At 38.9% G+C, this 12,760-nt stretch overlaps 1 protein-coding gene across 1 annotated transcript in view; it reads left to right on the top strand.

Moving 5' to 3' along the window:
* PCNT (pericentrin) overlaps positions 1-12,760 on the top strand; it is a gene marked incomplete at its 5' end in the record, with an annotated part of 50,777 nt that overhangs the window by 15,591 nt on the left and 22,426 nt on the right. The window contains 7 exon segments of the mRNA XM_009585806.1: positions 1,123-1,293; positions 2,730-2,882; positions 3,453-3,620; positions 3,888-5,009; positions 9,997-10,521; positions 11,412-11,517; positions 11,967-12,121. Coding sequence (XP_009584101.1) covers positions 1,123-1,293; positions 2,730-2,882; positions 3,453-3,620; positions 3,888-5,009; positions 9,997-10,521; positions 11,412-11,517; positions 11,967-12,121 — 2,400 coding nt within the window.

Below are 12,760 nucleotides of genomic sequence, written 5' to 3'. Positions count from 1 at the left end.
TGAATGACACATGTACATTTTGTACCCTAACTGGCTATCTCTCCTATAACTTCCTTTCCTCTTGTGTGCTGTGTATGCCTGGACTGCCCCCAGAGCTGGCCAGAAAGCCAGTGGGGACTGGCTGGGGGCTAGTGGGTGGAAATCTGACGGCCTATTTGTATGGATATGAACTGTTTTAAACACCTGTTCTTTGTTCTTGGCATGCTGTTTTAATGCTGGGATACAGCATTAACTTTGTAATTTATTTTTTATTTTTTAATTGATGCTTCTTTCATTTTAAGATCAGAAGATGCTATCCATGTACTCTGGATCTTAGTTCTTTTTGATTAGATTTAAAATTTTAAATATTTTTTTGGCAAATCACGTGCCGAGTCTAAAAGAACCCTTCTGTTAGAGGTATGTGTATTGAGCTATGGGCAGATAAGCAGCAGAGGCAGTTACTGCTTTACATTTCTTGCCCAGCTTTCCTTTATTGTATTAAGTACAGATATGTATGCCCTGCTGTTTGGACGACTTCCCAAGTGAAGCTTTCCTGCTTGGACTGACCCAGCTCCTGAGAAGGACTGTGAGAGAAAGCAGACCAAAGTAGAAGTTTTTAAAATAAATAAATAAAACTATGGTAGCTTGACAGACCACGGATCTGACAGAAACTTAGTGCTGGTGCTTCACATTCTGGCTTAACATGATGTATTTGTGGTAGGTTTTTGATCTACCCAAAACCCTCCATCTGTTAAATTAAATTAAGTCTCCACGTTTTAAATCTAGCTTGGCAAGTATATGGTATCGTAATAAATTTGGAAATGGCTACAAGAACTAGATGTTTAGGTTATTAAATATATAAAACGCTGTGTAATTGAGCAAGTACAATATATCACTGAATGCTAAATTTTCAGAAGTTGTTAAACGTGGGTTAGAAAAAAATAAAGGGGTAAAAACTTAAGTGAGCTAAAAACATTCAGTTGTTTTGAATTCCTGTTTCTTTATAGGCCATTGGGATTATGTACTTTTCTTCTTGTACTGGGGTTTGTCAGGGATGGTGGAGTATTTTGGCAGGATTGTTCTGGTTAGGTGGGTATGTATATTGACAACAATTAATTCTAACAAAAAAAAAAAATTTTGCAGGATAAAGAGGCATTGCAACAGCAACAGTACAATAACCTGATTCAGATCTCTGCCCTACAGTCTAAATTAGATGAAGCGAGGCACAGAGTACCAGCTGACGGCAGTTCTGCCCCAGTGCTGAAGGAGCAGTTACAGGCAGAGCAGGAAGCACTTCAGACGAAAGAGAGAGAGGTAAGAGTTTTGGTAGGGTGCTGTAGACTTCTGAGTCACTCACGTAATTGCAGAAACATTTTGTGCAAGCTTGTAACTGGGAATTTAAGCCATTCAAAAACCCAGTGACTAATGTTGTAGTAAATGTGCCTTCTTATCCAGTATTCTCTATGCTTTGGTGTTAACTAACCTTCCTTTTTCTTGCTTTGTTCTGTTTTGTCATCCCCCTGTCTGTCCATCTCCCCATCCATTGGAAACTGTCTTGTAATGATTCACATCAACTTTGAGACTGATTGATCAATATCTGTTGTAAACTGATTTTCCTTTCCTTCCAAAGTTGAAGTAGAACAGAAGGTAGATACATTTTTGTTTGACTTTGAGAGTGAGCGATAATTCCTTTAGGAACAGAAAGGGCAATTACCCATAAGGTTGTCATCTGACCTTCTCTATTTTGTGAGCCAGAGAACGTTAGTGATGAGTTCTTGTGTGAAGCTAAGCTGAAAAGCAGTGTAATTGGTCACGTTATTTAGAACTTTTATTGGGTTGACACGCACAGATACATACCCACCCCCACTCCCCATATGTTTATGTAATAGTACATAATTATTATAGTGTCTGTAATATACAAACATACAGTCCAGTTTAGGATGTGCGAAGAAGAAAAATGTGGGTGATCCTCCAGTTAATTGTACACCATTTTTTCACGAGCAGTAAGATAATAAAAACTAATTTCTTACAGGTGGAAGTTCCATGTCTCTTCTGAAGCCTGACTTCAGGAGCCACTAAGCCTTTTTCATTCTAAAAGCCCCTTGCTATCCATTAAGGCAAGAGATGATAAAACCTGTGGGTGGCAAGAGCACAGTGTTTCCAAATAGCTCTTTGCTCTCAAGCTTTCAAACAGCTACAAACAGAGAAACGTGTAGTTATTGACACTTTTACAGGTTGAAGGAGTCAATGCTCAGAACTTTTTTGATTGCTGTATTACTGAGATTAGCACTGCAGTGCTAATTTCTATCTTCTAGGAGGAGGAAAATGGTGATTGTTAACTGCTTGTAGTTACATTAGACATCAAATGCTAACATTTCTCCTATTGTTACATCAAATTACATCAGTTGTCAAGGCTTGATTATTCAGAACATAGATTAACTTATCTTTTATGAGCAGTTAGTTGTTTTTTTGTTGGTTTTTTGTTGTGTTGGGTTTTTTTTTTTAAAGAAAATGGAAAACCACCTTTGCAGTACTTTGGTTTCGCAGCTGAGGAGCTGGAACACAAGCTTCTTACTCTCTTTTTATGTCTCAAGTATTTTATTAATGCAAACTGATTAGAGAGAGTTTAAGTAATAGAATTTGGGGAAGTTACTTGCTCTCAGTAAATAAGGCGATGAATGAAGTTTTATCTTTTCTGCTTAAATAAGAGGACTTAATTGAAACAACTATGCATTTTCTTCTTTTTTTAGATTGCAAGCTTGTTAGATCAACTAGAACAATATAAGGATAATTTGATCAGTAAAAATGAGGAGATATTGCAGCTGAACTTGAAGTTAGAGATGCAAAAAAACCTTAGCACTTCCAGCATCAGCCAGCTTCAGTTAGAGAATGCACACTTGAAGGTAGGTTTCCTTAGCTTTAGTGTGCACCCAGAGACCTCCTTTCTTGAGTGTTATGGTTTTCATCTCGAGATGTTATAAACAGATACTTAGTTTGTTTCTCTTGTCAAGGGAATATTGCATTACTGTTACAAGGCTAATGCTGGCTATCGTAGAACAAAAAAACCCCGATACTCTAGATTCATGCTTATGGCATTATCTTCTACAGTCATTTGATTTAAGTAAAATGCTTAGCTTTTTTCTAGCCCTGACAGATGAGCTACAGTGTTGTCATTTTTGTGTGCATTCCTGACCTCTACACCCATAGCAAATATTACGAGTTAGAAAACTGGTTGGTTGTCAGTCCTGGCAACTAGAACATTCATGTCTTACCTTGAAAGTTGAGAAATGTTGTGCCCATCTAATCCAGTGGCACAAATCTAAACAAAGCAGCTGAATTGTGTTCTTGAGTTCTTTAACATACAGTAAGGAGGAGAATGTTTAAATAAAGCCCTTAGTTCTGTTCTGCCATTAGGTTGGGAGAGAAAGTAAGTAATTTCTAATGAGATTGCTGGGTTTTTTTCTGATCAGGAGGATCTAACAAAACTTCATGTGAAGCAAAATCAGGACCTGGGTATTAATGATTCCTCAGCTTTGTCATTCCCACAAGCACTACTAAAAGAAAAGAATCAAGAAATTGATCACTTGAATGAGCAGATGAAGAGGCTCCAGCGAGAGCTAGAGAATACTCTGGAGAATAAAGTAAAAGTACTTACTATATGTTCATTGCTTGATTTTGAGGGAAGCAAGGTATACAGAATCTTATTGTAAATGAAATCTATTTGATACTCTCTACTTTCCTAAGAGAATTATCCTGAGTAGCTACCAGCTGAAGTGCGCAATTCTTCCTGCTGTTAAACGTGTGGTTTAATGCCTGCGTGATTCAGAAGAAAAATGTGATTTAAACTCTATGTGCAATAGTAATTCTGCCTAAATACAGTAATATTCAGACCTTATCCTTTTGCTCAGGTTGTAGAAGATCAAAAATCTGAAATTGAAGAACTCGGATCACTTGTTGAGCACCTTCGCGGTGACCAGGAAAGGCTGCGTAAGGACAAAGATGAAGAGGTAGAGCAACTCCATGGAGTAATTGAGAAGCTTCAAAAAGAGCTGGCACAATTTGGACCAGTATATCATGAAGTTAGCGACAATCAAGATGATCTCTATCAACTTGCTTTGGGAAAGCCAGTGGAAAACCTTCAGAATGAGTTGAAGAAGGGACTGGTAGATTGTCAGGGTGATACTGATCCAAATAGAAGAAATGCATTGCTACTTTCCAAAGTGAGAGAACTTCAGGAGGAAGTAGAGCTTGTCTCAACTGCTAGAGAAGCTCTGCAGCAACAACTGGAAGAGAAGGAATTGCAGTTCAAAATGGAAGTGGAAATTTTGGAGAAAAAATGCCAAAAATTACGAGACTCATCAGAGCAGCACGTTGCAGAGCTGACCTCTCTGAGAATACAGTACAATGCACTTCAGGAAGAGTACAGCCTTTTCCAAACACATTTTTCTCAAAGAGAGGTTGAAGCAAGGATGGCGACTTCTCGCATTCAAGAACTTGAAGATACTGTGAGAGAAAAGGAAGCAAATACTCTAGAGAAAGATATGCAAATAAAGACAATGGCAGATCGAAGAGAAGCTGATACAAGCAAGTTGCAGTACCTAACAAAAAAGGCAGCAGAACTTCAAGCTGAGTTGGAAAAGAGAGATGCAAGTCAGGCTCAAGATGTTTATAGTCTTCAGTTAGAAGTTTCTAGACTTGATTCGCAGGTGCAAGCACTGAATCAGAAAGAAGTAGTTTATCAGAGAGAAATCAATGAACTGCAAGGTAGCACTGCAAAACTGAAAGATCAAATTGAGGCATATGTGAGAGAGCTTGAAGCCTTACGATTGGAAAGAAGTGAACTTGTTTCACGGTTGGAGTCGTACAAGCCAAAGGAGCAACGTGATCATGAAGACACTAACCTTCTCAAGGCATTCTGCCGCAGAGAAAGAGAAGACAAAGCTCTTAAAAAAAGAATGGAGGAATTGGAAGAACTGGAAGCAAATGTTGATCAGTCATCTGCAGTACTGGCTTCCCCTACTGATAAACTGGTATGTGATTTGCTTTTTAATAGTATTATTTGGGGTTTTTAAAATAATTTTATGTGTCATATAAAGCCCTATAGTTTATCCTTTTCAGTGCTGTAAGAAAGCGTGAAGATGAATAGTGTGGCATAAAAATGGCTGTGGTGAGTCAGTTGAAGAGTTGAACTATCTTTGGGTAGTTTCTTCAGCAGTGGCTAGAGGTAGATGCCTGGAAGGCCTAAGAACAGGGCAAGAATGCATTGAAACCTAATCCAATCAGTTTTTCTGATCTGGATGTGGTTTTAGGCATGGATCCTAAGGTACGTATTGGGTGTGAATGGCAAGGTGTTGGCAGTGGGGAGCTGCAGGGGGGCCTCTGAGAAAAGGCCGGAGCTGCTCCATGCTGGGCGCAGCTGGTTTCACTGCAGGACACAGCTGAGCCTGTCAACCATGTACGTGGCACCACTGCAAAAACATTTAAGAAACGGCAAAATGCTGCACAGCCAATGGGGGGGGGGGCGGCGGCGGGAAGTGTGAGAAACAGCCCATGGAAGAGACCATGCTCAAGCAGATATGCACACTGCAGGGGACGAGGTAGAGGAGTTTGGAACGAAGGAGTGAAATTGAGCCTGGGGGGAAAAGGTGCCGGGGGGTGGCTGTTTCAGTATGTATCTTTGTTTCTTGCCATCCAACTCTATTTTTAATGGCAATAATTTAAACAAATTTTCCCCAAGTCAAGTCTGTTTTGCCTGTGAAAGTAGTTAGTAGGTGATATCCTTGTCTTTATCTCCACCCACAAGATCTTTCCATCTTATTTTCTCCCCCAGATCTGTTGAGGAGGGAGGGTGAGAGACCGGCTGGGGGGGCATCTGGCAGCCAGCCAGGGTCAATCTACCACAAGCTGCTAGGACTATGATTGCCATGCTTTATGGCTGTCTTGGAGAACTACTTGAAAATACTTTGTCATGTATCATATTTTTTTAGAAATCTTTTCTTTACTGTGACTCTTTGTCGTATTTACTCTGAATCCTTTCTAGAACCATTTGCTCCAGATAACCTAATGTGAACTTTTATTAAATTCTCAATTTTGCAAAGCAGTAGGACCCAGATGACCTGTTTTTCAGAGAGCTGTAGTTGTCTGTCAAGTACCAACTTAATGGCTTTTAAGGCTGGCTTACAGAGGTGATAAGTGTTAGTAAGAGGACTTACATGAAAAGAGTTTCTGAGTGCATAGGAAAGGAAGAAAGTTAGGTGTCAGGTTTATGTGGATTTTGGGGGTCCTGATTGGCAGTATGATGTGGGTATAAAAGTTCAAGGTGGTTGACTTATACTCTACTACTTGCCCCTTCGTAGTGGGAAGGGAAGATAGCTTTTCAGCACCAGGTAGAAATGATGGTTTGTAGGTAGAATTATTGGATTTCAAAGTTAGGCAAAATAACTGAGCTTTAATATTGGTGTCACTAATGGTAAAAACCTACTTGCAGAGTTACCATGATGTTACAGAATGTTTTGTATCACTCTGCTATTTCACTTCATAGCCCAGCAATCACAATAGGATGCAGTTCTTCATTTTAAAACGTACTCAGTAATAACAATGGGTTTTCATTAGGCTTTTATCTGTTATCTTCAAGCTACACTGATGTATTTAGGATGTATCCTATCTAAATTATACTTGAATGCCATCTCTGCTTATTTAAAGAAATGGTAGGATAATTACTATGTAAAATGACTTTTGTTTATTTTTTAAGCAGAAATGAAGAGTGTAGCTATGCAAAATGTGTGATCATTACTGGTGTTTGTATCTTTATTTACTTAGAAGTTCTAGTTGGATCAGTGCCATTTGCCTAGGTGATACTGTACATTCAGGGTCTGTCTCAGAAATCCCTCAGAAAAAGGGATCAGGTGGGAATAGCGTTGAATGACCTATGCAGAATGACGTACTTCAGACCATTGAACGTATGTATACAAGGCAGCATCAGAGCTTAGCCACTTGACTTTCAGTCTAGTGGTCTACTGGACCATGTTGCTTATAGTGATTGTTAAATCCTGTTTAAAGAGCATAAACAACTGCCATAACCAAATATACTACGTACCAGATTTACTGGCTGTGGTTTTTATCTGTCTCTATAGATCTCTTTCAAGTTGTAATAGCCACTTAGTAGTAGCAGTAACTCAGGAAGGTCAGTTATCAGCTTTCTGGTGAAAATCACATGCAGCAACACTGTCTTTCTCTTGTTCAGGATAAGAGTACAGCTGCTTGATCTCAGCTTAATAATGATTATTTGTTACAAGCTTACATTACCAGAATATGCCATGTGAGTTTCAGCCAACTGCATTATTTATGCTGTTTGTCATGTAAAATACATATACAGTGTGAGGTGCATGCACAACTTTAAAATCATAGTTACTGTAGATACAATTTGAGAATGTATGGAAAATACACAATCTATATGAATATGGAAAAGGCTGACGTAAAAAATATTTTTCCTTTGAACACAACGCAGGGAGAGTTAAAGGCTACGAGTACATCACAGAATGAAAAGAATTTAATTGTAAGGCTGGCATCTCATAAAGAAAAACTTAATTCTGAATTAGGTTCAGCAAAAAAAGAGTTAGGATTTAGTGAAGAGAGAACTGGTAAAATTTTGAAGAATATAAAGGTATGCTGGAATTCTGGGGGCAGTTAAATGATTTAAAAATCACTTTTCAAGTAGAAACTTAGATACTGAAATGTTTAAGTTCATGTATATATGTCAGTATATGTATTTCCATGTTTAAGTGCTAAAAGTTTTAAAGTAGGCTGAGGAGGGATGATCATCAAAGTTGGAGAATATATTGAGTCAAATTAAGTAAACTACTGTGTCTTCAAGCATTCATTATGATAGACCTTTTCCTATGGATCTAGCTCATCCCAGTGTAAGGAAAAGTACAATATTTGGTTTAGAATATCAACTATCTGAGCAACATAGTGATCATGAGCCTGAGAGCTGGAAAAGGGGAAAAATAACAATATTTGGGTACTTCTGTTGTTCTAGTATGGATTAGTTAAATGCCATTATACAGAACATCTTCAGAGGAAGAGAAATGACTGCTGCTTGGAATACCAAGACAGAAAACCCACATGAGATTAAGCAGCTCTTTACTTAACCCTTAATAGTGAATGAGACTTTGTTCACATTGTTAACATTGAACAGCCTTTGTGTAATAGTGAACATAATGCAAAAAAATTCCTCATTTGAAGAGAGGAGAGAAGGCGAGAGGGGGGAAGGCAGCAGGGAGGGAAAACAGAGCCCTCTTAAAGCAGTGGGTGGGCCAACTTGGGAGGGGGCTTTGAGAGGCTTCAGTGCCTGGGGCACTGAAGATGAAAAAAGTGGAGGAAGCAAAGCAGCCAGACCTTCTGTGTAAGTTGTGAAGGCATTAGAAGAGAAGCTGCAGCTTGGCATGCTCAGTATATGCTCTGGAGTCTCCCTTCTGCCACAGAAGAGGCACAGCTTTTGCCATGAGAACGCCTGTGCCTACCTTTCCCTTAGGAGTTTCTATATTAATGACATCAGTAAACCCTGGAATTACAGCAAGTTGGGCACTAGCCTTAGGGTTCACTTGGTGATGGCAAGTCCTACCACACTGGATCCCTGAGGTTATAAGGATGAGGGTAAAGGTATTTTCGTGATGCAGTTCAGAGATGTTCCATTTGGATGTCGGCCTCCAGGTGGAGTGAGTAACGGGTTTAGAGGCAGAGAGATAGGAAGAAGGTTTGACTTCCTGACTTCTGGAGCAATCGGTGGGACTTGTTGGAGCAGTGGCTCTGCACAGCAGCGTTCCCTCTGTGTCTGTGACACAACTGCTTTTTGAGAAGAACGTTAAGGTCATAGGAGAAGAACAATAACTTCAAGAGGACTTGGGAAAGGAAGAAAGCTCTTTATATAGAAATGCTGACTAAATGAGAACCATTGTAGCAAGGTAGGCAGGGATGTATCTGCATACTCCGTGGCACAGTATTGACATTATTCAGATGTCTCTGCAGTTTGAAAGTGGAAGTCTAGCCTTGGCCTGGTCAGTGACCATGCCCTCACACTATGGGAAAGATGCTGGAAGGGTTCTGTGGCCATTCAGATACCCAAGCCCTCAGGCTGGAAAATAGCTAGTTATGTAGAAGGATCACAACAACTGAGGAAGATGGACACCTGTTGTGTCCATGCTAGCTGTGTTTCCCTGTTGGCCTCTGTCAGAGATGGTGGTTGGGTAGAAAGACTTTGGTCTGACCTAGTGTATCTGTTTTTACAGAGTCAGAGTTTGAGAAATGGTCTGCAGTGTTGCTGATCAGCAGAGACCTAAGTCTGTTGTTTGGTGCTTGGAAAAATAAAAAATAATTAAAAAATGGGTAGAGTACCCCTTTGGGAACAGGACGCTAAAAGGTACGAGTATGGCCTTACCAAAATTTAGGATAAAGCACATTGTTATGTATGGCTGCTGTGTGTCTCACATGATGGGGCATGTGAATCTATATTGCTCTTCCCTCCAGTGATTAGAAGTAGATGGTCAACAGTTTCTCCTGCATGGAAATGGCAGCATAGGAACCGTCTCTAGACTTCTTAACCATTTTTTCCTGGTGCCCTGGGTCAGGAATTAAGCCTTAAGATAGTTCAGGAGTTTTGTCCAGTTAGGAAAGCAACAGGTTTTAATTTGTATTTATTTGAAAGTAGGAAGATTATCTACACAGCTACAAGGAATATCCTTTTTTCCTGATTGATACAAAAGTCAGCTCTGCAGAAATACATTTGTGTATTGTACAGACTTTTTTTTTTCCCCTTCAATTGATGATATGCTTGTTAAAAAGCCTGGTTAGCTGGCATATAAAATATATTAAACTGTCGGATCACTTTTACATAAAACCTGGGAATAATAATAGTAACGACTATTAAATTTGAGAAGATCTTTTTAAACGCATGTTTTTCAGTTTGTAAAAATCTATTTAAATTCCATTAAACAATTAGTATATGTTATTTTATTGCAGGAAAAAGATGAAGTTATGTTTGACTTGACGACTTACAATATAAATCCAAAAACTCAGATTAAGCAATCACAAGAAAAGATATTGACCGAGAAGTTAGATGTGATCAACAACTCCGAAGAGGAGCAAGATTTAAAAAAGCATTGCCAGCAAATGTTGGAAATTCATCAAACCCCTGATTCTCCAAAACACAATTTGAACATAGGCAAAGACACTTCAAAAGACTTCCAGAATTTAATTGCAGGTATGGCTTCATGGGGCTCACCTGAGATGGTGAGAAGGCAAGATACAAGCATGGAACTTCAGCCAGTGCTTCATCTGACACCCTTTTCGGAAGTTGAAAGCACAGATTTTGAAATTCTGCACACCAGGTCATCCATGCGAGAAGATAATTCTGTATTGCTGGGATATTCTAACTTGTATGAAAATGGCAGTGAGGAAGCAGCAGTGGGAGTAGGTAGAAAATCTCCAGCTTTCTCTGAAAGCACCTACTCTGTTGATGATGACCAAGATATGGAGAAGATTTTGGTAAGTGATATTTCATGTCTGATTTCATTCTAATTAAACAAGACGGGCCATTGGCTCCAAATAGTAGAAACTTACAGACTAAGGGGGGTAGGTCCAGTAACGTTCTGGACGTATGATTGTTAGTTCCTCTCTCGCTGTCAGTGGAGCAAATTCTGGCCTGTATTAAAACACTGTTTACCACTGCCTCTAATAATTGAAAACAGTCTTCCAAAACCTAAAATTGAGCAATAAACTGCTTACAGCAGGCTTTGTGTCCTGCACATCTATATGCTCCTGATGTGATATAAATAAAAATATGGGTATTGCTCTTATGCTCTCAGAAGATTTGTTGAGAGGACTCTTCAAATCCTGGTACTTCTGCAGTGACGCCACATGGAAGTAATTGATAAATTTGTGATAATACTTCATGTGCAAGTAATTGAGCTAAAACCTGTAAAACTTTTTTGCTATTCAATCTACTGTAACAGTTCTCCACTTACAAGTATATCTGTCTTTGAGTGTTAGAAGAGACTGTTTCAAAATTGGAGAATAGAGATTTTTCTTTTTAATGGAAATATTTTATATATTTATGTCTGTATCATTTCACAAGAAGATAAAGTCTATACTTCAGAAAATTAATCTTCGGTTGTATATTTTTGTGCCTTGCTCTTGAAGGGCAATTAATTATAAATACATGTCTGTTTCTTAAGACTATTGAAAGGGAGAAAAAAAAGAGATGGAATGGGTTCCAAAGTGCACCAATATTGCATTCATCGTGTATTTGCCATCTCTAACACTATGATCGAGTAGGCTTTTGCTAAAATCTGCACTAGTATCAAAGTTGTTATAAATGCAGAAAACTCTACAGCTGGATTCAGAAAACTAAATTAACGTGAAAAATTATTTCCAAGCAGATGAGAGAAGCTGATAATCTAACTTTAACCCCTTCTGATTTACAAGATGATGTAAGATCAAGAGCATCTGCCATCGATGCAATGAGCGATGGATATGGCAGCAGTAAGTTTAACTTTGTTTGTAGATTCCTTTCATCTTTTGTTAACTTCAGTATAAAAATATTATAACACTTCCTCTTTCTCCCGTTTTCTTTTACTGTAGATCTTTTTATTTGAAAGCTATGCCTTTCTCAGGTGATTCTTTGTTTAGAAAGACTTGTATATTTGTGCTAGTGGAAGTCTGCTTTTACCTTTTCATCTTTATATACTGAAAAGAAGGCATGGGGTTTTAGTGAGTCCTGACTTAACTACAACACTTTCTCTGGTGCTAAAGGCAACTTAAAACCTTTTTACTTGTTTAAGTTGGTTGAGATCTCAACCAACTAACTTCAGCTGACCCTGCATTCATACTAGCAGAAGAAATCATAGTTATTTTGCAAGTGGTTATGCTGGTTTCAAGTTCTGTTCATCTTTGTAACACTTGTGGGGGCTGGGGGCTGTCTCTTTCTTCAGATACCAGCTCAAATTTGGCAGCTAAACTAAAGCAGGAGCTACAAACATCAGACCATCTAGATGCTAGTTTCATGGCTTATCTGCGGTATCGTGGAATGTTTCCAGATATTACGGAATCAATGAGAGAAAAGGAAATACTTTCACCACAGCTGAAGGTAATATATGGTTAATATAAGCATACAAGCAACTTAAAACTGAAACAGCGAAAATGAAATGCTAATATAAAATAGAGTTAGCTGCTAACTTTACACTGTAAACTGCTCTGTAACAGTTTAAGCTTCAAGTTGTTTATGGTTCTTGAGTCATTTTTGCATCTCTTATGTGACAAATTTACTGACATTTGTCTTGCTTGTAATTGCTAGAATTGAAAAAGTTTTGCTAGGACAGCACCGGTGATGTTCCAGAATGTGGTGGTACAAGGACTGATTGATCTGATCTATGGGTTTGTCTTGGAGGGTTTACAGAAAGCTGTTTCATAAATCAGCATAGCTAGTCGACATTGTGCTCCTCGGCCTATTCTTATCATTCTGATATGATGGAGAGCTGTGGAAACACCACTGCAAGGTGTGGAGGAATCTTTCGGAGTCAGTTCAAGGAGCATGAAGAATATACAGAAGACTGAGCAATGATTGCTTATTCTAGTCAGTAAGGCAAGTTTAAGAAAGTATATGCTTGGGACTCTGGTTTGGTCCTGCAGCTGAATGAGCTCTGTTGTGGTTTAACCCCAGCCAGCATCTAAACACCACACAGCCACTTGCTTACTCCCCTGCGGTGGGATGGGGGAGAGAATCGGA

This window comes from Fulmarus glacialis, unplaced genomic scaffold (assembly GCF_000690835.1).
Source record: "Fulmarus glacialis isolate BGI_N327 unplaced genomic scaffold, ASM69083v1 scaffold1999, whole genome shotgun sequence".
In the NCBI taxonomy this organism is placed as follows: Eukaryota; Metazoa; Chordata; class Aves; order Procellariiformes; family Procellariidae; genus Fulmarus; species Fulmarus glacialis.
Note: the sequence above shows the minus strand (reverse complement) of the source record. Positions and strands in the feature narration are given on the sequence as shown.